The sequence below is a fragment of the Papio anubis genome, unplaced genomic scaffold, assembly GCF_008728515.1.
Source record: "Papio anubis isolate 15944 unplaced genomic scaffold, Panubis1.0 scaffold662, whole genome shotgun sequence".
In the NCBI taxonomy this organism is placed as follows: Eukaryota; Metazoa; Chordata; class Mammalia; order Primates; family Cercopithecidae; genus Papio; species Papio anubis.
Genome location: NW_022166845.1, coordinates 1 through 25048, shown reverse-complemented (window position 1 = coordinate 25048; position 25048 = coordinate 1). Strand labels below are relative to the sequence as shown.

General features: G+C 43.5%; 1 protein-coding gene and 1 non-coding gene across 4 annotated transcripts; both read left to right on the top strand.

Moving 5' to 3' along the window:
• Positions 1–10792: 10792 nt before the first annotated feature.
• LOC101001793 (putative ankyrin repeat domain-containing protein 20A5) lies at positions 10793–23565 on the top strand. 3 transcript variants are annotated; one of them, XR_004181759.1, is made up of 6 exons: positions 10793–11115; positions 14276–14390; positions 14553–14726; positions 18535–18645; positions 19706–19844; positions 22470–23565. XR_004181759.1 is itself a non-coding variant. In XM_031662480.1 (4 exons), exons 1-4 carry the CDS (start codon positions 10913–10915, stop codon positions 18604–18606), a joined length of 564 nt encoding a protein of 187 aa, XP_031518340.1. In that variant the 5' UTR covers positions 10793–10912; the 3' UTR covers positions 18607–19685. The 3 variants fall into 3 exon arrangements, 2 of the variants coding, with proteins under 2 accessions (XP_031518340.1, XP_031518341.1); XM_031662480.1 differs by lacking the exons at positions 19706–19844; positions 22470–23565 and having other exon boundaries at positions 18535–19685; XM_031662481.1 differs by lacking the exons at positions 18535–18645; positions 19706–19844; positions 22470–23565 and having other exon boundaries at positions 14553–18526.
• LOC116273421 lies at positions 21253–21359 on the top strand. Its single transcript, XR_004181760.1, has one exon. It is a non-coding gene; the product is annotated as a U6 spliceosomal RNA (small nuclear RNA).
• Positions 23566–25048: the final 1483 nt, after the last annotated feature.

Genomic DNA, 25048 nt, shown 5'->3' with positions numbered 1-25048 from the left:
GTGCTTAACTCTTCAGAATGTCCCATTCTGGACAGATGATTCTGCCCAAGGGCCAGTTGGAGGGCCTGGGTCCAGGGAGCAGCTGTGCCCAGGGGCAGGCTACCAGTTCTCTCTCACCTGGCTGGGCCCTGGATGCTGACCATGCCCAGGTCCTCGGAGCTGTCAATGAGCTGGCACCGGAACTTCTGGCCCTGCAGCACGGTGGTGATGTGAGATCAGTTGTGCTGGGCCACGGCCCTGCCCACGGCCAGGTAGTCACCGTCCCCTGAACATACAGTAGGATGTCAGGGCCTGGGAGGCAGGGACAGAGCAGGTGGCCCAAGGGTCTCCAGGCTGAGAAAACAAATTCCCTCTCAGGGGCCTGTGCCTTCACAGTGCTCAGGGACCATATCTGTCCCTCCCTCGGTCCCCCACGTCCGTGATCTGCACAGAGTATCCTCTGAACCATGGGAGTTAGGAGAAGGACCTGCTTCTCAACCCCTACCACCCACCCCTCTGCGCCCTCCTCACAGGGATGCCCCCACCCTGGGAGGACAGTGTCTTGGGAACACAGAGGCCTAGGCCAGCCTGGCCCCGATGCAGTTCTGTGGTTCACCAGGCTCACTTCTCACCTCTCTGAGCCCCCATTTTCTCCTCTGTAAAAGGGGCAGACCCACAAGATCTGACCCCACAGGGCTATTGGGAGCATCCCTTGGACGAGAGACCTCTCAGGACCCCGGGCAGGCCCCAGCCAGGCTGCTTCCTCCCTTCCTTCTCTTGACACTGTGAGCACAATGGAGAATGAAGGCAAAGAGACAAGCCAGTCCGCAAGGAGTTCCCCGACTCCTAGGCTGGGGCCATTTCTGGATGGCGTCCTCAGCCCAGTGCCAGACACACACTCCACCTCACTTCACTTTCCCCAACACACACACACACACACACACACACACACACACACTGTGACATACACACACACACACAGTGACATGCACGCGCGCACACACACACACTGTGACATGCACACACACACACACACACACACAGTGACTCTCAGGCCCCTGGCTCCTGGGTGGCCCCACCAGTCTGTGGCCATCTCAGGCCTCTCCCAGGAGGGCATGGGAGCTACCGAGGCTGTCTGGTGCCCAGGGAGATGGCAGCTGATGGACGTGGACTCCTATGGCCCTGACCATCCATGATCAACTTCCCTGAAAACAAATTGCCAGTCCTGAGGCCAGAGGCCAGTCAGCCCAGGTCCAGGCATGGCCTGCAAAGCTGATGTGGCAGAGAGCAATGAGAAGGCAGGGTGGCCCGGGGGCTTGCACCATCGGCACTGTGGGTAGTGGGGAGCTGTGGGCTGTGCACCTTATTTTGTGCTTCTCAGTATCATTGGAATGGATCCTAGGAGCATGTGTCCTTTTGTAATCTTACAAAAAGATCAATGAAGATCATTTAAAATTACTTGTAAAATTGACAGCTGCTTTGTATGCCACCTTGATCACATGTAAATCATCACATTCTCTCAACTTCATGGTGATCTGATGTAGCATGGATAGGTAGCACATATATTCAATACATGCATATTTAATGTCCATGCATATTCATAACTCAAATAGTGCAGTTTTGAAGCCTGAAAGTAAAGCAAAGCCCACATTGTGATTTTCTCCTGTTGAGTGATGTCCCCAAGATCTGCAGAGCCCTGGGGGATGTGACTCACTGCGCTAACTCCACACCCACCAAGTGCAAACCTTCCCAGCAACCAGCACTGCCAATCTCCAGTCCTCAGCTCTAGGAATCCACCAGAATCCTCTGGAAAGCTAATTGTGCACCACTGGGAGATGGCTCAGTGTTCAAAGCACTTTCCCGACAGCTTCCCTTATGAGGGGGGATGAGCAAGGTCCTCATTCCCTAGCAAAGGGAAACTGAGGCTCAGGGAGGCAGGTCACTGAGCCAGGCAGTGGCAGGACCTGGCCAGGATTTTGGTGACCTGTGACTTCATTTTAGCCCCTCTGCTGTCTCCCTAGCTAGACTCACTAAGTCTGTGGCTATGGGCTGTGCCTGGGCCACCCCTCTCCTGGGGCTGATGCAGCTCCTTATAGCCATCACTCACTCTCGGCTCAGGATGCCATTTTCGGCTGAATGTTAGAGAGGACCAGTGATGGGCAGGTCACACTGGTTCTCACCTCCACACCCTTGTAGCCAGCAGCTCTACCCATTCTTCCAAGCTCAGGCTAGCCATCTCCTCCAGGAAGCCTTGCTCATCCAAGCTCAGCGCCATTGCATGGCCTTCCCTAACATATAGCTCTTTCCCATCCCCTTGTGTGTCCCCCTCCAGGTGTTACAGGGCCCTTCCTGCACCCATCTGCACATACAGCCCTGTGGAGTCCCTGAAGCCCCACCCGGCCTCTCCAACTGCTCCCGGCTCTGGCTGCCCTGGCGCTGCCACATTTTGGGCTCCTGTGACTGTCAGTGGTGAATGAATGAGCTCACAGATCCAGGAGCTTGCCCGCACGTGTGCTCAGGCTCAGCCATGGCTCTCTCTCCAGCCTCACGTCTGTGGCAGGAGGGAAGCAGTAGGTGAGATCTGCACACCCCACAGGACCCCTCACTCATGCTGCTCACCTGACTCATCTCTGCCATAGCCTCTCAGAGTGAGGAGTCTCCATGGCCCTGTTTTGCGACTGGCACCTGAGGCCCCAATATCCCACTCCCTCTGGTCATTTTCCTCTTCCACGACCCATCATCACCTTCTTCTTCTTTCCATTTTTTAATCTTGTTTTCTCCCACCAGAGATAGAAACTCCACATGGGCCAGAACCTTCTGTGTTTGGTTCATTGCGGGGTCTTCCCTGCCTCAAACCGAGCCCTGAAACTTACCTGGCCAGTGGTGCTCAAGGACTGTTGCTGAAAGTGAGGGTCATGAGCTGATCATGAATGAGCCCTTTCTCCCCTTGCCTCTTTCCCCCAGTACCCAAACTGGGGCTTGACACTGGCCGTGTCCCAGTGAGAAAACAACTACATTTGCCAGCAGCACAGTCAGATCAAGAACCAGGAGATGCCAGGTTTTCTGAATGAGCTGGGCCCTCACCCCTGACAGTGCCTCCACCCTGGGGGCAACACAAAGAGCTGTACAGTCAACACCTTCCCCTGTGCAAGTCCCGTCCCAGAGGCCGCAATGCCCCTTCCTGGAGAGAATGTTTCCCTCTCCGCTTCTTCATCCCTGGTGGGGATGGGTTACAGGACGAGAGATCAGATGGCTTCTGTGTGAACCCAGGGACAGGATCAGGGAGCCAAAGGGGCAGGAGGCAGGTCCTGGCTCTGTGTAACAGTCGGGGCTGAGCAAACAAGGCATGAGGGCACTGAGCTACCCGTCACTGAGGGCACTGAGCTACCCGTCACTGAGGGCACTGAGCTACCCATCACAGAGGACATGGAAGCAGACATGGAGGGACTGCAGAGGGCAATCAGGCATCAGCATGGGCCCCGAGTCGGACATCTTCTAAGGGCCTGCCAAAGCCTCAGACTAGGGGGTCACACGGGCTGAGAGGCCATCCCAGCAAGGATGTCAGTGGCAGAAAGGAGCTGACTGCTCTGAGTGGGAAGCACGGCCTATCGTTGGCATGCTCTGTTTTGGGCAACCGAGCTGAGCATGCCCACGCTGCAGCATCTCCAAAATGCAGCAGTGTGGACAGGTGCAAACATGCAATCACTGAGTACTGGGAGCTCCAGCAGTGCCACCTGAACAAAGCCCGCAGTTAGCCTGAAACAAGATCTCTAATCTCCCAACCCTGACCACAGTGGGCACAACAGCTAATGGCAGAGCTATCGCCAGCAGCCCATCCCGTCCATCCCACCCTGTTCACAACCATCAGTCCACAGAGCAGGCCGCAGTCACAGCACTGTGCACATAGAGGCATCCCACAACTTCAAAGGCAGGGGCCAGCAGGGAGGTCTGGTGACTGGATGCCAGGCAGCTGACAGGCCACTCTCGGTGCCCACAGTGGTTGAGCATGCAAGTGTCCACAGTGGAGCCTGTGAGAGGGAGAAGAAAGCCGGATCTGTGCTGAGGCCCCAGGCGGGTCTGTGTTGCCTCAGTTTCCCCAGGGCTGCTCACAAGGGCAGCTGCTTGTCACAAAGGCTGGATAACCCACAGACAGGATGCCCTACTGGGAGGTGACCTGGAGAGCCCCTCAGCCCAGGGATGCCATTTCAGCTGAATGAACCAGAGAGGACTGGCCATGGGTGGGTCATCCCATCACCATCATCCTTGCGAGAAGGAAGCTTCTTTGTTCTTGAAATGCCTTGGCACTGGCCACTCCCACCCATCCACCACTATGCTGAGAAGTTTCATGTCCTCCATTCATTCTGGGGCTCCTAGCACTGGACCTGGTACCAGAGAAGACTCCATAAATGTCTGTGGCATAAATTACTTTGTGGATGGAGGATGGATGGACAGATGGGAAGGTGGGCAGATGGATGGGAGGATGGGAGTGGGTGAGTAGAAGGCAGAACAGATGTATGGAGAAAGAGGGATGTGTGGGCTGGTGGATGGGTGGATGGAAGACTAAGTGGGTGGCTGGATTAATGGGAGGTGAGCAGCAGGTGCCTAGGAGTCTGGGAAGTGGGTTTGTTGGTTGGCTGACTGGAGAGATGATGTTAGGTGTTGAATTGTGATCCCCACAAAATACATGTGAAAGTCCTCACTCCAGGACTGGGAATGTGATCTTAATTGGAAATGGGGTCTTTGCAGATGTGATCAGGTTAAAGTGAGGTCATTAGTGTGGGTCCTCATCTAATCTGACTGCTGTCCTTATAAGAGGAGAACACGGTTGGGCATGGTGTCACACATCTGTAATCCCAGCACTTTGGGAGGCCAAGGTGGGTGTATCACCTGAGGTCAGGAGTTTGAGACCAGCCTGGTGAAACCCCGTCTCTACTAAAAACACAAAAATTAGCCGGGCATGGTGGTGGATGCCTGTAATCCCAGCTACTCTGGAGGCTGAGACAAGAGAATCACTTGGACCCAGGAGGCGGAGGTTGCAGTGAGCCAAGATTGTGCCATTGCACTCCAGCCTGAGCGACAGAGTGAGACTCCGTCTCATAAATGAATAAACAAAAAAGAGAGAGACAAAGAACACCTGGATAAGGCCATGTGACACAGACAGAGACTACAGTGATGCAGTTGCACGCCAAGGAAGGCCAAGATTCCTGGCCGCCACCAGCAGCTGGAAGAGCAAGGAAGGGTCCTCTGCAGAGTGTCAGATGCAGACACCCTCATTTTGACCTCCAGCTTCCAGAACCATGACAACAAATTGCTGTTGTTTTAAGCCACTGGGTCTGTGATCCTCTGTTCTGGCAGCCTTGGACACTCATGAAGATGGGGATGTGTAAGCTTTTGGGTGGGAGGGTGACGAAAAGGCAGATGAAGATCCCAAGTATGTCCCAAATATGGCTTGGGACATACTTATATTAAAAATGAGTCATTACGTATTCAAAATTCAGAAGTAGCTGAGCATCCTGTGTTTCTATTTAATTCTGGCAATCCTACCTGTGAGAGCATGGGGACAACTGGGCCCCCCAGTCCCAGTAGAGAGGTGGCTGAGGGCCAGCTGCCACATACCCTTTCTGGAATAGAGTAGAGAGGAAGGCAGAGGTGAGGAGGAGAAGGAAGGCAGGAGGAAGAGGTGGAGGAAAGTAATGAGGGCCTGGGGCCTGGGATGGGGCAAAGGGGGCCAGAGGGGGGGGCCCAAGGCCGGGTGAGGGCAAGGAGCAGTGTGCTCAGGGTGCCCGAGGGGACAGGATGACTTGCCAGGTCATCTCAGTGCCTGCGGCTGTGCCCATGGAGAGACAGGAACATTCCCCCGAACTCCAGGCTCCATACCTGGGGGTTGGCTGACATATGCGGAGAAGAGCCAGTTGGCAGCTTTCCTTGTATCCAGCCCCACCAGGTACAACTTCCAAAAGGAGGAGATGTCAAACACAGCGGTGGCCCCTCTGCAGGCCAGACACTCCTTCTTGATCAGAAAAGCTCCTGGGAGGTGGGAATGCTGCGGGGGCCTTTGTGGTGTGCTTCCTCCCCAAGAATGTGGAGAATGGGGGCTCTTTCCAGCACACCTGTACTGAGGCTCCCCTCCCTCTGTTCTAGTCCGCACCAAGCCCTTCCCAGCTCAGGTACACACTGTGACACATGCTTCTCAAGCACAGGGAATGCTTCCCAGGATAGAATATATACTAAGCCACAAAACAAGGCTCAATAAATTCCAAAAGTTTGAAATCATACAAAGGATATTCTCTGACCATGATGTAATTAAATTAGAAATCAGTAGCAGAAGAAAAATTGGAAAATTCACAAGTAAGTGGAAATTAAACAACACATTGCTAAAGAATGAATGGATCAAAGAAAAGAATCACAAAGGGAATTAGAAGCTACTGAATAAAATGAAAATGAAAGCACAATACACAATCACTTATGGGATGCAGTTAAAGCAATGCTTACAGGGAAATTTCTGCTTGTACCTGCTTCTATTATAAAAGAAGATCTCAAATCAATAGCCCGATCTACTTTGAGAAGCCAGAAAAAGGGCAAATTAAACCCAAAGCAAGCAGAAGGAATGAAATGTTAGAACAGAAATAAATAAGAATAGGAAAAAAAAAAACAGCAAAACAAAAAGTTGATGTTTTGAAAAGATCAACAAAATTGGCAAACATCTAGTTAGAGTGACAGAGAAAATGAGAGGACTCAAAGTGCTAAAATCAGGAGTGAAAGAGAGGATATCATACCTACCCTAGAGAAATAAAAGGGATTCTGAGGGAACTCTATGAACAACCACATGCCAACAGACTAGACATAAAATGGACAAATTCCTAGAAACACACAAATTACTGAAACAGAATGAAGACATCACAAATCTTAATAGAACTAAAACAAAAAAAGAGATTTAATTCATAATTGAAAAATTGTCCACAATCCCAGGTCCAGATGGCTTCCCTGATGAATTTTACCAAACAGTCAAAGAAGAACTAATACCAGTTTTTCCCAAACTCTTCCAAAAAATACCAATAGGAAATACTTGCCAAATCACTCTAGGAGGCCAGCATTACCCTGATGCCAAAAGCAGAAAAAGATATAAGAAAACAACAGACCAATATTTCTTATAAATATAGATACAAAAAAAATCCTCAACAAAATGCTGGCAAATCAAATCCAACAACATAGGAAAGAGATTACACACCATGATCAATGGGATTTATCCCAAGAATGTGAGGTTGGTTTCACATTCAAAAATCAATTGATGTAATGCAACATATTAAGAGAACAAAGGACAAAAACCATCTGATCCTCCAATAGATACAGAAAAGTATTTGACAAAATTCACCTATTCATGATAAAAACGCACAACAAACTAGGAATATAAGGGAGCTTCCCTCACCTGATGAAAGACACAAAAATCACACAGCAAGCATGATATTTGATGATGAAAGATCAGGAACAAGACAGGGGGGCCATTCTTGCCACTCTGTTGTACATTGTACTGGAGGCCCTAGCCAGGGCAATTAGGCAGGAAAAGAAAAATAGAAGGCATCCAGATCAGAAAAGAAGAAGTAAAAACACCCCTATTTGCCAATAACAGGATCTTTTATATAGGAAATCCTAAGGAATCCACTAAAAAAAAAAAAAAAAAAAAAGCTGGTAGAACTAACAAAATAGTTCAACAAGGTTACAGGATACAAGGTCAATATATAAAAACACACAAAAATGTATTTCCATATTAGCAATGAACAATCTCAAAGGAAAGTTTTTAAAAATTCTACTTACAATATCATCAACATAATAAAATGCTTAGGAATAAATTTAATTTAAAAGTCCAAAACTTATATTCTAAAACCTAGATTTTTTTTTTGAAAGAAATGAAAGAAGACCTAAATAAGTGGAAAGACATCCCATGTTCATGAAACAAAAGACTTACTATTGTTGAAATGACAATATACCCCAAATTGATCTATAGACCTAACACAATTCCTATCAAAATTCTCAGCGGGTTTTTTTTTTTTTTTTTTTTTTTTTTTTTTTGCAGAAATTGACTAGCCAATCCTAAAATTCATATGGAGATTCAAAGGGGCCAAGAATACTCAAAATAATATTGAAAAGGAAAAACAAAGTTGCAGAATTCACATTTCTTGATTCCAAACTTGCTGTTAAAATACTAAGCTACAAAATCAAGACAGTGAGGTACTAAATAAGAATAGACCTATAGATCAATGGAATAGAATTGAGAGTCCAGAAATAAGCCCTCATATTTACAGTCAATTAATTTTCAACAAAGGTGCCAAGACAATTCCACAGGGAAAGCAATCATTTCAACAAATGGTGCTGGGCCAACAGGGTAGCCGCATGCAAAAGACTGTGGCTGGACCTGACTTCACGTCATGCACAAAAATTGACTTTCATGGATCCTAGACCTAAGTGTAAAAGGGAAGACTATAAAACTCTTAGAAGAGGCCGGGTGTGTTGACCCACGCCGGTAATTCCAGCACTTTGGGAGACCGAGGCGGGCAGATCACGAGGTCAGGAGGGGAGGGTGTTAGGGGCTTTATCCCGGGGCCAACAGCCCCTAACAGCGGGCGGCAGGTTAGGGGCTCTATCAGGGGCTGCCCTGCTGGTGGCGGCAGAGGTTGCAGCAACAGAATTGGCCTCCAAAGAAGGAGACTTCCTCCTCTCCCCGGACTCCAGACTCTAGAGGGCGACCTGACCTCCTCCTGCTCCTCTGCTCCAGCGCAGCAAGTGCACAGCCTTTCTGCAGGAATCCTGAGCACTGCAGGGCCCCCATACCCGCCATGGTTCCCCACGCCCGCTCCCTCTCGCTCTGTGTTGCTGAGACCGCCTGGGATCCCTAGGCACACCGGACACAGAGTAGCGGATACCACTGGCGGACAGGGCTCTGTAGATGGAGGCATCAGAGTCGGGAACTGAGTTCTTGCCAAGCTGCCGCCACCATCTGAATATGTTGCAAAGGCAGTGCTGGCCTGGCAACTGGTGACGCTCCACGCCCACCCCAATCCCCACTTCCACCCAAGTAACTGCAACCCTAGAGACAGACGCCTGGGCGGCAGTGGCTAAGTCTGACAGTTGGCCAGGCGGCCAAAGGACGGGAACTGGCAGCTCACCCCATCCCAGTTTCCACAGAGAACTGAGGCACCATGGCCCCTGCGCTGTTGGCGCAGGCCAAAAAGGAACTGACCCTGGGCTGGGCAGGCAGTGCACTTGGCGACCCTGAGGTCATCAGGTACCAGCCCTGCCAATCCCTGTCGGTGCCCAAGCTGCAGCTGCCACCTGCACGTGGGCAGCAACTGCCTGGCCACCCTCAGCATCACGGATCCTGGGGCCAGATGCCTCAGTGGCAAAGCCAGATGACCGGCTCTGCAATCGATCAGTCAGCCCTATCCGCATCCAGGCAGAGTGCTCAGCATCTGGGTCAGGATTCAGAGCAAGTGGAAAAGGAGCTGACCCTCAGGCCTGGTGGGCTGTGCTCTGTGCCCGCAACCCTGACGCCATCCAGCGGAGTTCTGCTTTCCCCCGCCAGCGCCTCAGCTGTTGCAGAAAACTGCAGAACTGCAAGTTGCACACGGGCAGAGAAGACGGAGCAACCCCCTGACCCTCAGTGCCCTTCACCCTATCTACACACCTGCCACACGGACCTGGGGCCACTGCCTGGGCGACCAACTCAGGCAATCTGCGCAGCAGCGGCACCAGGGTGGGAACCTGCTGCTTAATACCACGCCAGTTACCAGGAAGAGCCCGCCCCGGCAGCCCCTGTGTTGTTGGAGGAGACCAAGTCAGAGCAGACCCTCCAGTGGGGGGGGGGGGGTGATGCACATGACCCTCAGGACATCAGGTACCAGGTCTCCAGCACCCGCTGGCATACGAGCTGCTGCAAGTGACTGGGCACCCCAGACCAGGCCCATGCCCCCAGCAGCGAGGATCCTGAGGCTAGACGCCCAGGCAGCAAAGTCAGGCCATCGGTCCAGTCAGCAGCCGCTCAGTCTCATGCTATGGATACAGATTGCTTAGCGCCAGGGCCCAGGATCAGGAGAGATGTCCAAGAGGAGGGGACCCTGAGGCCAGGTAGGCTGTGCACTAGGCAACCCTGACGCCATCCAAGGGAAGCTCCGCCATTCCGCGCCAGTGCCAGATCTGCAGCTGCAAACCGCGCAGTCCGGCACTAGCAGCGGTGAGGGCGGGTGGAGGAAGGAGCAGCCCCTGACTCTCCATGCCTTTTCCACTACCGGACACTAGCCACACGGACTCCAGGGCCAGAGCCTCAGCATGAAGCCAGGCTATCTGCGAAGCCACACCGGTGGCCGCGGAGTGCCCTTGCCAGCACCCGATCTGCACCCGATCTCCCTTCCAAGGAGGAGCGGAGGGCTGCAAGGCCATACAAGTCCTCCTCCTCAGGCCTGGCTGGCTGCGCGCCTAGGATCCTGGGGCCGCCCGGGAATGCCCAGGAGAACCCGCGAGCCCAGTGGCGCCCGCCTGGAGCTGCAGCCCCACCTGCCGGCACGCGCAGCCCGGGAGCGGCTTCCGGGAGCTGGGCTGCCACGGCTGTGCAGGCGCGCGCCCAACGGCTTTGCGAGGCTCAGCAGGCGCGCGCCCAACGGCTTTGCGAGGCTCACTGGGTCTGAGAGGTCGGAGGCTGCGAGGGTCGCTGCTGAAGGCTGTGGTGGACCCGGCTGGATCTCGGACTTTGGAATACATTATAAATTTGGAACCGCAGACCGGGGGGTTGGATCGCGGATTTGGGGTTGGATCGGGACTTGGGGTTGAATAGGGGATTTGGGGCTGGGTTGGCGGGGACGGGTGGGGGGTGGTGAAAAGGTGACAGGGAGCTGCCCCCACTCAAGAGCCGGTCGGTGGTTGGGGGCCTGAGAAGAAGTCTACCATGAAGTTGTTCGGCTTCGGGAGCCGCAGGGGCCAGACGGTCCTGGGCTCCATAGGCCACGTCTACACGGGTTCCGGGTACCGAATCCGGGACTCCGAACTGCGGAAGATCCACAGAGCGGCTGTCAAGGGCGACGCCGCGGAAGTGGAGCGCTGCCTGGCACGCAGGAGCGGAGACCTGGATGCCCTGGACAAGCAGCACAGGTAGGGGGGCGGGGCTCAGTCCAGGGTGGGAAGGGGTCCCTAGGCCCGGCTTCCCCGCAGCCCCTGGGACGGGGCCTTGGAGGGGCTTGGAGTAGAGAGGGGCTTTCACCATGTTGGCCAGGCTGGTCTCGAACTCCTGACCTCAAGTGATCTGCCTGCCTTGGCCTCCCAAAGTGCTGGGATTACAGGTGTGAGCCACCACACCCAGCCTATGTTGTTTATTATATATGATAAGATACAGATATTCCTGATATGTATACCACATATACAACAGATATGTTTTATATATATTTATATATATATATATCCGTTATATATACACATTAGATGAAAAGTTATATATACACATTCGATGAAAAGTACATCTTCATTTTACAGGGAATTCTTTCAAATCAAATCATCAAACACACTAAAAGTAGGCCAAGTACCTTTCTCCAGATTTACAAGTTACTCATGTATATAGGAAAAAATCCTCATTTCTGGTATAAGAATTTAGAAGAGGAATCAAACAGTTTTCTATCCACAATATTTGTGAGGATGTTTTATACTTCTACTTGAAAGTTTAAGTTGCTGATTACTTTTCAAATAGATAATTTGGTGGTAAGTACTACATTTAAAAAATGTGTATGCCCTTTACTCATCAATTCCATTATATTAAAATGCCCTTAGGAAATAAAGATACATGCACTTTAGTTTTCACAGCTCTTATTTTAAAAAGAACCCAGAGAATGGATCCTATAAATAAATTTCAGTTGCATCCATAGGATGGAATAACATGTGACCATTGAAGGTGGCAATAGGTATAGAAGTAAGTTGATGTGTGAAGATGTATTTTGTTATAGCCAGAAAGGAAAAAAAAATAGTTAAATTATACATATGCAAGCATACTATAATCTTGTTTTAGCAAAAAAAAAAAAAAAATGTACAGAATATGATAAAATTTGTAATTTCTGAGCATTTGCTTTTTTTTTAAATTTTTTTTTTTTATTTTGAGATGGAGTCTCACTGTGTCACCCAGGCTGGAGTGCAGTGGCCTAATCTTGGCTCACTGCAAGCTCCACCTCCCGGGTTCACGTCATTCTCCTGCCTCAGCCTCCCGAGTAGCTGGGAGTACCGGCGCCTGCCACCACGCCCCATTAATTTTTTATATTTTGAGATGGGGTTTCACCGAGTTAGCCAGGATGGTCTTGATCTCCTAACCTCATGATCCACCCATCTCAGCCTCCCAAAGTGCTGGAATTACAGGCGTGAGCCACCACGCCCTGCAAGTATTTGCATTTTTTCCTTTTTCTTATCTGTGATTGCTGCAGTGAGCGTGTACAAAACTTCTAGTAAAAGTTTACTATTAATGGAATAATTCTTGGGAAGAGAGAAATATGAATCTTGCACTGATAAAAATAATTTCTTGCTTTCTACTTTTTATTATTATTGTGTGTAATGTTATCTTCTTTGAATGTTTAGCGTCTTCAGAAGTAAGAAGGGAATGTTTTTACCTGTATTTCCAGATTTTATTATCTATATATTATATTATGCACATGTTTTTCTTATATACTCATTCCATTTATTCAAACAATGGTAGATTAATCACTTCATTTTAATTGTATTCTTTAAAAATAAAAATAACACATATAAATAATTACTATTGCAAAAATATTGCTTTACAGGAGTTTATTTAAAAATACCGAACTCCCCAGCTATATTTATCCATTATTTCATTCCATTTATGTATTAAGCATAACCTGAGTACCTGTTATGTAGCAGACATACTCTACTATCTCTCAGGACCCTTCCATCCTTGAAAACTTCATGTTTACCTGCCCTGCCTGCACAAGCTGAGAGATTTACAATAGGAATATTGGGACTTCATCTCCTTGAAACTTTATCTCCCACCTTTCAAACAAAAGCATTTCTGAAGTTAGAAAATGGTAGAAGATAACCTTTAATTGCCCTTTCAAAAGTTTATCAGTCTTAAATCCTAGTATTAATCATTAGAAAGTCTTATTTGCATATATTCTGTAAGTATAAGTATTGAATAAAATGAGCCATACAAATTCATTTGAATCGTGAGTTTCCTTTGACTTCAAGTTTTTTGAAAATCAAAGAATTAATTTGTTTAAAAAATGCATGATTGTTATTTCAGTGCTCTTTCCCCATAGTCCCTTTAAGAACTGAAATGTATTTCAGTTTCAGTTACATGCCTGGAACTGCCCTAGTGCTGAGTTACCATATTCTATATTCTACTTAATGCAAGGTCTCATGGATTGTGTGATGCTCCACTATTTTATATATCAATAAGATATTTTTTAAAATGCTACCAGTTAGAGTTATAATAAATCATGAATTATAAGTGGCATTCCAATGTCAGAGCTGTTAAAATGTGACCTACTCGTTAAGCCATCCTGTAAAGTAGGTATAATTGTATCATTCTATCTAATTAAAATATTTTTGTTAAGTAGTAGTTATACTAACAATTATAATATCTGGCTGGGTACAGTGACTGACACCTGTAATCCCAGAACTTTGGGAGGCTGAGATGAGAAGATTGTTTGATGCCAGGAGTTTGAGACCAGCCTGGGCAACGAAGTGAGGTTCTTACTCTATATTTTTAAATAAATAGCTGGGCATGCTAGTGCACATCTGTTGTCCCAGCTACTCAGGAGACTGGGGATGGAGGATCACTTGAGTTCCAGGTATAGTTACATCATTGCACTCCAGCCTGGGCAAAACAGTGAGACTTTGTCTCAAAAAACAAATATCTTACAATTATTGAGCTGTTGTAGGAACTATTCTAAATACTTTACATAGCTTCTCATTTAAGCATCACAATGGTGTCCTATGAGATAGGACATCTTTATTGATGAAGAAGCTGAGACACAGAAAGGCTAAGCAATAGTTGGTAAGTGACAACGTTTAAAGTAGGACTCAAGCCCTAGTTGAACTGAATCTACAGACTGAGCTCTTTCTATTCAAATAGGCTGCTGTTGTCATTAAGGCAGTGAGCAATAAGAGCTAGTAAGTATTGCACTTTCTTCAAAAAAATTACGTATTTGTTTTGAAGGCAGAGGAAAAACATGCTATTCAATTTTTACAATGACATGAACGATGGTATGTTTTGAGATGTTGCACTACAGTTTCCTAAAAAGTCCTCTTGCTCTTGTAGAACTGCTCTACATCTGGCCTGTGCCAGTGGCCATGCGAAAGTGGTAACTCTCCTGATTAACAGAAAGTGCCAGATTGATATCTGTGACAAAGAAAACAGAACACCCTTGATACAGGTATGTTAGAGCCAACTCTTTTAGCCTGACATGGATTTGATTTACATATATAGAATTAAAATGAATTGATCTCATTTAAATATAACCAGTTGGTGAAACCTGTGGAATGTGTATTTTGAATTGTTAGAATTTACAATCTGTTTCTTGGTCTAATACGGACAGGCTATCCATTGCCAGGAAGAGGCTTGTGCCGTTATTTTGCTGGAACATGGTGCCAATCCAAACCTTAAGGATATCTACGGCAACACTGCTCTCCATTATGCTGTGTACAGTGAGAGCACCTCACTGGCAGAAAAACTACTTTCTCATGGTGCAAATATTGAAGCACTGGACAAGGTATAGATCAACTTTCTTTCCAAAATACTTGTTTTAACATTGACATAGGTAAGGGTCAATTTTTTTATATTTGGAAGCTCAACCATTCCCCGAATGCAAATGTAAATTACGTTATTTTGAAATAACTTAATTGTGTAAGATTTTGTTTTAAATATTGATACTTTTAAAGAAGCATTCAAGGGCACACCTTTATAAAATGCACTTTGGAAAATATTTGTGAATTTGTTAAAGGTAAAACCTTTTCAACTTTTTTTCTATGCAGGGTTAATCTTTTTTTTCTTTTTTTTCTTTTGTCTTTTTTTTTTTGTCCTTAATTAGTGTAAAACAGCACAGGAAAGAAAATATGCCCTGGAAATAGGCTTTATTTTAAAACTCAAACAAAACTAAAGCAACTTACAATAAATGGACATGTTGCTGCTGCTGCTAATTTTCTGAAAAACTGATATATCATTTCTCAGGGAAAAATGGGAAGGGAAAAGGAGAGCAATCAGAAATATGCAGGTCACTTGGAAATTAGGTAATGAAGGAAAATGCGAGGAAGAGTTGTTGTTGTTGTTGTTGTTGTTTTTAGTTTGTTGTTCTTCCAGTTAATGTGTTGAGACAAGGTGCTCTTTAGCTTTGGGTCTAATAATTTTTGGTTTGAAAAAGAGAGTGAGTGAGTTGAAACTTGCCTAGAGATTAATTTTAGGAGGACTCTGAGGAAACCAGATTGGCAGTGAATATGTGGTGAGGAAGTGAGAAAAACTTCAGCAGAAGCTGGAACAAATTACTAACTGACTTATTGCCCATCCTGGCAGAAACTGCCACTTAGATAAGAGTCTAAAGACCCCTCTCAAATCTAGAAAGTCTTGGTGGAAAAGTGGGAGATAAGGAGCTTATAAATAGCAAAATCAAGTGGGATTTTGAGTTTACTTGTCCCTGTTCTAGCCATACCCAGGAAAATTAACTGGAGTTTTAATAAATGACTCTATCTCTTACTCTTTTATCTTTTTGGTCACATCTCTGAGTGATAAAGGGCATTAGCCATGTGGGTGAGAGATGTGACTGAAGAGATTGTCTGCTGCACTAATTCTCAGAATTGGGCCTTACAGTGACCGAGGACATTTTGTTAAAAATCTACAACTGTAGTCTTTCCCCTGAAGATTTTGATGTAATAGACCTAGTAAGGCCTGAACATGTTTGAAAATGTTTACTTGAAGCTGGGCACAGTGGTATGTTCCTGTAGTTCCAGCTTGAGTCTAAGAGTTTGAATCCAGCTTGAGCAACATAGTGAGACTCTTGTCTCTAACAACAATTGTAGAAAAAGGAAAAAAAAAAAAAACCCCAATTAAAAAAACCTTCAAGGTTCGGATACACTCCTGATTAAGAATCCCAGAATAGATAAGTGCAATATATAAATTTCTGTATCTCAAAAATGTAAGAAATCTCTAGAAGACTTGGCATTTGATAGGTGCCACATCCTTCAAAGTTCTTCTGTTTGATGATATTACCCTGACTTATCTGTCTTTCTCTACATCTGTGACTGGGAAGTGAAAGGAAATATTATTGGCAACATCTCTCAGCTGACAGAATAACACCATTCCTTCCATCCACGATTCATTCACTACCATTCAGAGAGTCTTTAGAAATTTGCTTATGGGTAATCTTTCAATAAGTAGGGGCTGACCCTGTCAGGATTTGATGTCCCTTAGTCACCATGCAGGTGATTATGTGTCAACAAATTTTCATTACAAGTTGGGCTTTCTCAATTAGAATAGTAGCAAATCCTAAACTCTTTTTTTTAGTTGAAGTTGTATTATGAACTCTCTCAGTATGTTTGTTAGTTGTATAGAGCTTTATCATAACCAAAATGGCAGTTTTAAACACTGAAATCCATGAAGTTAATAAGAATACAAATAGGAATTCTTTTAATGATTTAGTTTTAGCAGTCCTATGAACCAATGATCTATTTGGTTAACAATCTGGGAAAATTATATACAAACATATTTTAAATGAATAAATGTTAGACAAATTCTTGAAGCAGGTATTATGAGTCTTTTTAGCAATTTTTATTATATACGAGTGCCTCATATTTTGGTAAAACATATGATACTAGAGAAAGAAAATACTTTACATGTAAATACTTGGATTATACACAACCATTTCATAACGCATTTATAGTAAATATAAAAAAGCAAGGGCTATATTCTAATGTGGTACACAGATTTGTTTGTTTGCCTCTATAAGTTGAATCAACCTGTAAAATTTAGAAGACTTGTGTAGAAATCTGGACTTCAGGCTTATCCTAAAAAGTCAAATCTGGTGTCTCCTGAGTTTCTATCACTGTTTGGTCTGCTGTGCAGAGACTGCCCCTTTATAGAAGGCATGTATTCTCTAGTTTGCTATTGTGCCCACCTCAGTACTTCCCTTACTCTGGTAACCTTCCTTTGTCCTTGTAAGTATTTGAGTTTACAACTCCTATGTTATAGTATATTTTGATAAAGATTTCAAGATTTTGAAGTCAGTGTGTAGATTTGTTTGTAATATATAGTCTATGGAGTATGTAAATCCCTCTGTTATGGAGTTGAATTTTAGAATTTAGAAGTTTTTAAAACTCCTTTTCTTTATATATACCAGAAATAATTATCTGCCCATAAGAATGCCTAGAAGCCTTTTTAGGTTATTGCTGGTTATAGTTGGATAATTTATGAATATTTCAGATATTATATCTTTGTCCTCAGCACCCTCCTTTAAAAATGCAAGTGACTTACTGGTTTTATTATGCCAGAAATAATTCATATGGATCAGTATGAGAACTTTTATTGATAAGCCATTATGCTGTTATTTCTTACTGAGCTTTGGTTTTTCAAATATTTGTTCTTAAGTTTTTTAAACCTGTCTCTCTTACACAGAACATACTGAGCTTTCTAACAGTAAAGGTAAAAATCTATTCTCTTGTATTAGGAAAAAAAACATGGACTATTTATAAGGCAAATAAGTGCATTTGAAGCCAATCTCTCTTAATTCAGAGTTCATTTCCATAGTGATCCCTTTGGAGCAGGAGTGCCTGACATTGGCATCTGGCATCCTGACACCACTGATAGAAGTGAATCAAGCAAGTTTGTACCACCCAGAGGAATCCTCCACCTGTATTGGGAAGCTCTGGCAACTGTTTCTCTGAAACTCTTAATTCCTTAAATGTTAATATTTGCCACAAATAGTATTGTGAAATGGGGATTAGGTAAAATTCAAGAGAGTTCTTGATTATTGGATGTAAGATACAATTTTGTAATACTTCGCAAATGCAGAAGGTCATGGAGTCTTTCTCTTGGGGTATTATACTTCTGCTAAAGCAAATATTTTTTGGAATATAGTTTAAAAAGCACTGCTTTAGAGATAATAATTTAGTTCATTAATTTATGTAAAAAACTTAAAATATTTGCTACAATGTCTTAGGGTTTTGGGGCTATAGAGACAAAAGATACAGCCCTTGCCCTCAAGAAGCTCTTGGTTTCAGAGGGAAACAATGAAATGATTACAATGTAGCATGCTAAGTGCTGTGATCAAAGCAAGGATTCTTGGGACTGGTAAATGTTTACAGTGAATTTTGGCAATGACCACAGTTAATCCGGGGAGACAGAGGAGGGTTGTTTGCAAGGCAAAGAGCAGCACATCAGAAAGCGCAGAGGAGTGAGAAGGAGGGGACTGCTTTTCATTTACTTCCTTTCTATATTGTATGTTGAAGTTCAAAGAATCCTAGAGAAGATTTTCAGTTCAGTTCATAAATATGTAATTTTGTGAATTATTAATTTTTTCTGCTGTCTTACAGGACAATAATACCCCACTTTTATTCGCTATGCTATTATTTGCAAGAAAGAGAAAATGGTGGAATTTCTATTGAGCAACAAAGCAAGCATACATGCTGTTGATAGGATGAGACAATCTTCGGTACAGTAGTTCTTTTTTTTTAAAATAAAAGCCTGCGTATTTTAGAGTGGTAATAGTCACTCAAGTCAGAAATATTAATATTAGTGTAATTATTGGCATACAGTGAAAAATGTCACCACAAATAATCAGGTAGACCACAAATACTTTAGACTGAGTCACATAAAGAACAGTATATAGTAGGATTAATCTTCTCTTATGAGATTTGTTATTTATAATCGGATGTTTTTGTTACTGTAATCTTTTATTAGCTAAAGGGTTTTGTATTAGTTTTATTAATTTCTTTTTTTGAGATGGAGTCTAGCTCTGTTGCCAGGCTGGAGTGCAGTGGTGTGATCTTGGCTCACTGCAACCTCCACCTCCCAGGTTCAAGCGACTCTCCTGCCTCAGCATCCCAAGTAGCTGGAACTTCAGGTGTGTGCCACCATGCCCAGCTAATTTCTGTATTTTTAGTAAAGATGGGATTTCACCATGTTGGCCAGGATGGTCTCCATCTCTTGAGCTCATGATCTGTTCTCCTTGACTTCCCAGAGTGCTGGGATTACAGGCAAAAGTCACTGCACCTGGCAGTTTTTTTTAATTTTTAAAATGTGGACTTTTAGTTTATGACTACTGCTATTGTCATTATTATTATTGTTGTTGTTGTTGTTTCAGCCCGCAGATAACTCTTATCTGACCCCTAGCTGATTACAATTATAATATATCAGAGTAGGAAAGCAATGGGGAAATCTTCATGTAAATCTTTGCCTACTTTAGATGACTGACCTCAGCACAGTTTCTTGGCCATCAAAGGACTATAAATTAGCAACTTGTATTATGTCACACGCCAGTGGGACAAGAGGCTTCCCTGTTGTCCGTTTCTTTTAGCCTTGGTGATAATTTACAAAGATGAACGCTTGAGCACCCTAGATGCTTATAGACCCAAGCTAGTACATGCAAATGGTTATTACGTCTACACTGACAGATGGATATGAAATTAGTAAAGTGTATCAAACTAACTGTTTAAAAAAGTCTTTATTAAAGTTCTTGAGTGGAGTTATTTCTTTGTTATTTTAGAACAGCCCTCATGCTCGCTGTGCACTATGACTCACCAGGTATTGTCAACATCCTTCTTAAGCAAAATATTAATGTCTTCACTCAAGACATGTGTGGACGAGATGCAGAAGATTACGCTACTTCTCGTCATTTGACAAAGTAAGTGTTTATGTCAAAAGACCAGTTGATACTAAATTGAAGTTTAAAATAATTGCAACTACTCTATCTTATACATTAGATAAGAGTTCATAGTTTGGTTCAGATGGTTTGAAATAGCAATGAGTTAGTCTACTTTTAGCCAGAAATCAAGCAGCAGTTTAGGTTAGTTCAAAGTAGAGTGCAAGAGTTTTTCAGGATTTTTAACACCTTTATTCCCAGTGACCTCAGTGTTGTCCATTTTAATCTAAGTATAATCCCCATGCATGGGATAAAAAGAGCCACATCTTTGATTTCTTTTCCTTTCTTTCTTTTTTTTTTTTTTTTTCTCTTCTTCTTCTTCTTCTTCTTCTTCTTATTATTATTATTATTATTATTTTGTAGAGACAAGGTCTCACTTTGTTGCCCTGGCTGGTCTCGAACTCCTAAGCTCGGCCTTTCAAAATGCTAGCCACCATGCCTGGCCTGACTTTTCTAATTGGTTATTGGGTCTTGAAATGTCCAATTTAGCAGAAAATCTTGTATTGTCCCCTCGGGCTGTCTCCTGTGTCTTCCTTCTTTGAATTTTCCAGGAAGCTAAGGGGTTCTCTAAGTTCAAGGAAGACAATCTTTCTTTACAAGTCAGAAGAACGAGAAAAGAGGCCGTTCTGATCATTCTGTTGTTTCCATGGACTCGCTTGCTGTTTTGCTGCCATTGTAACCCATTCTGCAATCTGATAATGACTGACCTTTGCCACCAGGTTGCCTTCACTGATGCAGACCCCCTAGTTTTCATGGTGATTCATATATAGAGTTCAAAGCTATGGTGTTTATTAGTTTATGTACTTATGGTCAGTCGTTGTTCCCAGCACCCTGCTCTGCCAGCTAGGCCTCCTAGCTTTACCCATGCAAATACTGAGAAAGTTGATGCTTGCCCTACACTAAAAATCTTATTTGGAACCCACCTCTTAGCTAGACTTAGCCTAGGCCTTCACGGTATGTTATCCTTTAAAAGCCATGTTTGTCTTTTCTTTAACCACTATTAGTTGGGATTGTTCTCCACAGTCAGGGATGTTCAAACAATGTTGCAGGGAGATCAGAGTTCCCTTTCCCTTTTGCTATCAGATATGTACCTTGAGGCTTTTTATATCCTGTGCAGAAGCTTTGGTTAGATAGCAGAAGGTTCCATGTTATCTTTCCAGCAAGTAGTGGGATCAAACTTGCGGTTGGCCCCTCTAGCAATGTGTCTCTATAATCATGAAAATCTCTTGGGCTACTCGCAACTCTTCCTCAAGTTTTAAATATATTTTAAAATTCCACCTCACAGGAAGTCATTCAATAAAATTCTCAGAATCTAAAGTAAGTGAGTTGGATTTACCAGAGCTAAGCCTCATCCATGACTCATGAGTATTTGTGTATCAAACAGGCCTTTGTGCTTGTTTCCACAGCACATATTTTAAAATTGGATCAATACAGAGCAGATAAGCATGGCTGCTGCCTGGGGATGTCACACAGATTCAGAAAGCATTCCATATTTTGCATAGTCCCAGGAAGGTCAGTTGACTGTTTGTTGAGTAGCTCCTAGGAAGCAGTGTGAGTGAAACCAAAACAGGAGACCCCCCAATATTGAAATTGTGATTATCACTATGAAAATATTGATGTTCAGTGATCTCTGAAAGGAGAACAGAGCTGAGTAATAATTAGGGGATGTTACATGCTGTTACTACATGTCTTGGAAATGAAAAAATGTCCACTTGCCTTTCTTTCATTGATGGAATCGAAAAACAATCACAGCAGGGTTCTGTCTTGTCTGTTAGTTGGAGAGGACCAAGGAGATCCAGCATCCTGGCATGGATCTGCTGGCTCAAGAGTTTAGAGGGAGGAGTAGAAGAGGTGAAATCAGTTGTCCAAGCCGGGTTTTGACACCTATTAGTTTTCTGCCCTTGGTGTGATTGATGAACTCAGTGATGGGAGATAATTAGGTAATCCATTTTAATGAGAATATATATATATATATATATTTTGCAGTAAGTTATGAATTAGGTAAGATTCCCTGAATTACAAGCCACAATGAATACAACTAATAACCAAAATTAGCACTTAATAACATCTTCTGAAAACTGCAACATTTGAATATTAGAACTTACAGAAAAACCTACACCAAGCTTTATTTGGGATTCCAAAATGGTTTCAGGAATCAAGTTCAAGAAGAAATTATTCCATTGCTTTACTATTTCTCTGAACATTTAAACATGTAATCTCATTACATCTTCCTAAGGTAGCAGAGTCCTTATTTTTTAGAAGAAACCATGGAGCCTACGAGAAGCAACTTGTCTGAAAAGAAAATACCTATTGGTTACAGAGCGAGGATGTATTCTGAGTGCAGGACACTTTGCATGATGTCCAGCTAACTAGAGTTAATTTACTGAGCTGTTCTCCCTCCATTTATGAGTACTTCCCTTTCTTTTATTCTTTAATTATAAGCTTAATAAGCTTGTAAGGTTTAAAAATTTGAAGTGTATGGGATATTAAAATTTTGATATTAGGTCTGATATTGCCTTAAATGATTTTAGAATTTAATATGTTTGGTAAATATTTTTTATTTCAGTGTTAAAATAACACCTTTATTTATTACTTTTGTATACATAGAATTAAACAACAAATTTTGGAACATAAAAAGAAGATACTTAAAAATGACAAACCAGGTAAGACTTCTGATAGTGAATTTCTTATTTCTCTTGGTGGTCCTGCTCTTGATAAGAAAATGAAAAGTAACATGTAAGATTAAGGTAGTGTTAATCAAAAAAGACCAGTTTAAAAATATGTGTAAATTGAATGTGTATATATGTATATACATATGTAAACTAATTTTTAAAATTTAACTAGTTTGAAATTCAGATTTATTTAAGAAGGTAGTTGTAGCTCATTTATAATCTCAAACATTATAGTCTGAAAAAAGTCTTTTATGATCCCTAAAATCCTATATAATGTTTTTGCATGAATAAGAAAAAAGATTTTTAAGTTAGTATGTTGTATGTTTCCTCTGTAGTCACATTATAACCAATTGGACTTGTTATACAAATGGATCTTCTATTTCAGTTTTATAATAAATTGTTTATATTTAGTAAATAAAGAATTACAGTTGACCCATGAATAATGTAGGGGTGAGGAACTCTGATCCCTGTGCAGTTGAAAATCTGAGTATAACTTCTGATTACTTCACCTTAGCTACTAATAGCCCACCTCTGGCTGGAAGCCTTCCTGATAACATAAAACAGTTGATGAACACCTATTTTGTTTTTGCCGCATTATTATATTCTGTGTTCAGACAATAAAGTAAGCCAGATAATTGAAGCTGTTGGAAAGAAAATCATCAGGAAAGATATATTGACTTTTCATAAAGCATAAGTAGATGCTGACAAAGGTCTTCATGATCTTCAGGTTGATTAGCCTGAGGTGGAAGAGGAGAGGTGGATCTTGCTGTCTCTGGGTTGCATAGGCAGAAGAAAATCTGCATATAAGTGAATCCCCGCTGTTCAAGGGCAAACTGTATTACACATTGATGTGTGTCACTAAGAAAGTAACTATCTTTAGAACCAGGAACTCAGCAATCCCTTTCTGGTACCATAAATAAATGGCAATAGGAACTGTAGAACTGCCGGGCACGTTGGCTCATGCCTGTAATCCCAGCACTTTGGGAGGCCGATGCGGGCGGATCACAAGGTCAGGAGTCCGAGACCCACGGTGAAACCCGTCTCACAAAATACAAAAAAATTAGCTGAAGCGGTGGGCAGGCATGCCTGTAGTCCCAGCTACTCAGGAGAGCTGAGGCAGGAGAATGTGAACCCGGGGAGGCGGAGCTTGCAGTGAGCCGAGGATCGCGCCACTGCACTCCAGCCTGGGCTGACAGAAGCGAGACTCCGTCTCAAAGAAAAAAAAAAGAACTGTAGAACTGAACCAGCGTGCACCCATACAAATAGGAGACTATTTTTTGAAGACAGCTACTGAGCACAGAAGACAGAAAAGCAATTCCTTCATGAGAAGTACAAGTTATATTACATATTCCTACACAAGCAAAATGGTTTTATCTGTCATAGTTTACACACACACAGTTTACAAGCACATACACACACACGTTCACACGTGTACACACAAACACAAAGTTCGTCCTGCTAATTCTAATTCTAATTCTTAATGACCAAATCCAACTGTTCACAGGGAGCAGTGGATAACACATCCTACAGTTTGGATGCAATTCTTTCATCTTTTTGACTTGTTTTGTGATGAACTGCTTTTAATGGATGAACCATGTTTTCAGTTTTAGGAGAAACACAGAAAAAGATTAGAAGCAAGTAAACAGGACTCTATGATCAGTAGTAGACTATTATAGTACATTCTCAATAGTACTATGTTTTTCTCCAGTTATACAATTTACTTGAATGATGCACAATTAATCAATTATTATTATTATAGGAGATGGAGTCTCTCTATGTTGCCTTGGCTAGAATACTGTGTCTATTGATTGGTGCATTCATAGCTCACTGTAGCCTTGAACTCCTGGGCTCAAGCAGTCCTCCTACCTCATCCTCCTGAGTAGCTGGGACTACAATTTTGTGTGGTTACATCTGGCCTGATACACAATTATTTATTTATTTATTTTTGATACACGGTCTCCCTCTGTTGCCAGTACTGGAGTGCAGTGGTGCCATCTTGGCTCACTGCAACTTCTGCTTCTTGGCCTTAAGTGATCCTTTCACCTTTTACCTTAGCCTCCCAAGTAGCTGGGACTACAGGCATGCACCACCACACTTGGCTAAATTTCTTTTTAAGGTCTTTGTTGTTGTTGTTTGTTTATTTGTTTAATAGATGAGGTCTCACTCTATTGCCCAGGCTGGTCTGGAACTTCTGGACTCAAGTGATCCTCCTGCCTCAGCCTCCCAAAATGCTGGGATTTACAAGTGTGAGCCACTGCACCTGGTCTGCACAATTATTATAAAAAGGAATTAAGCCCAGTTGAGTTGCAGAAAATTGACCACCTTTTCATTTTTTTCTAGAAACATTCATATTGTAGAACATATTGTCAATCACCTAGATTCTCTATTTTTTATTCAGTTAAACTAGGATTGCTGCTTATTTCACATTATTTTCTGACATTATCATTTCATTTATTCCTTTCATGGCTTTATTCGATTGGATAGATATAGAAATATAAGACTCTCCAAGTTGAA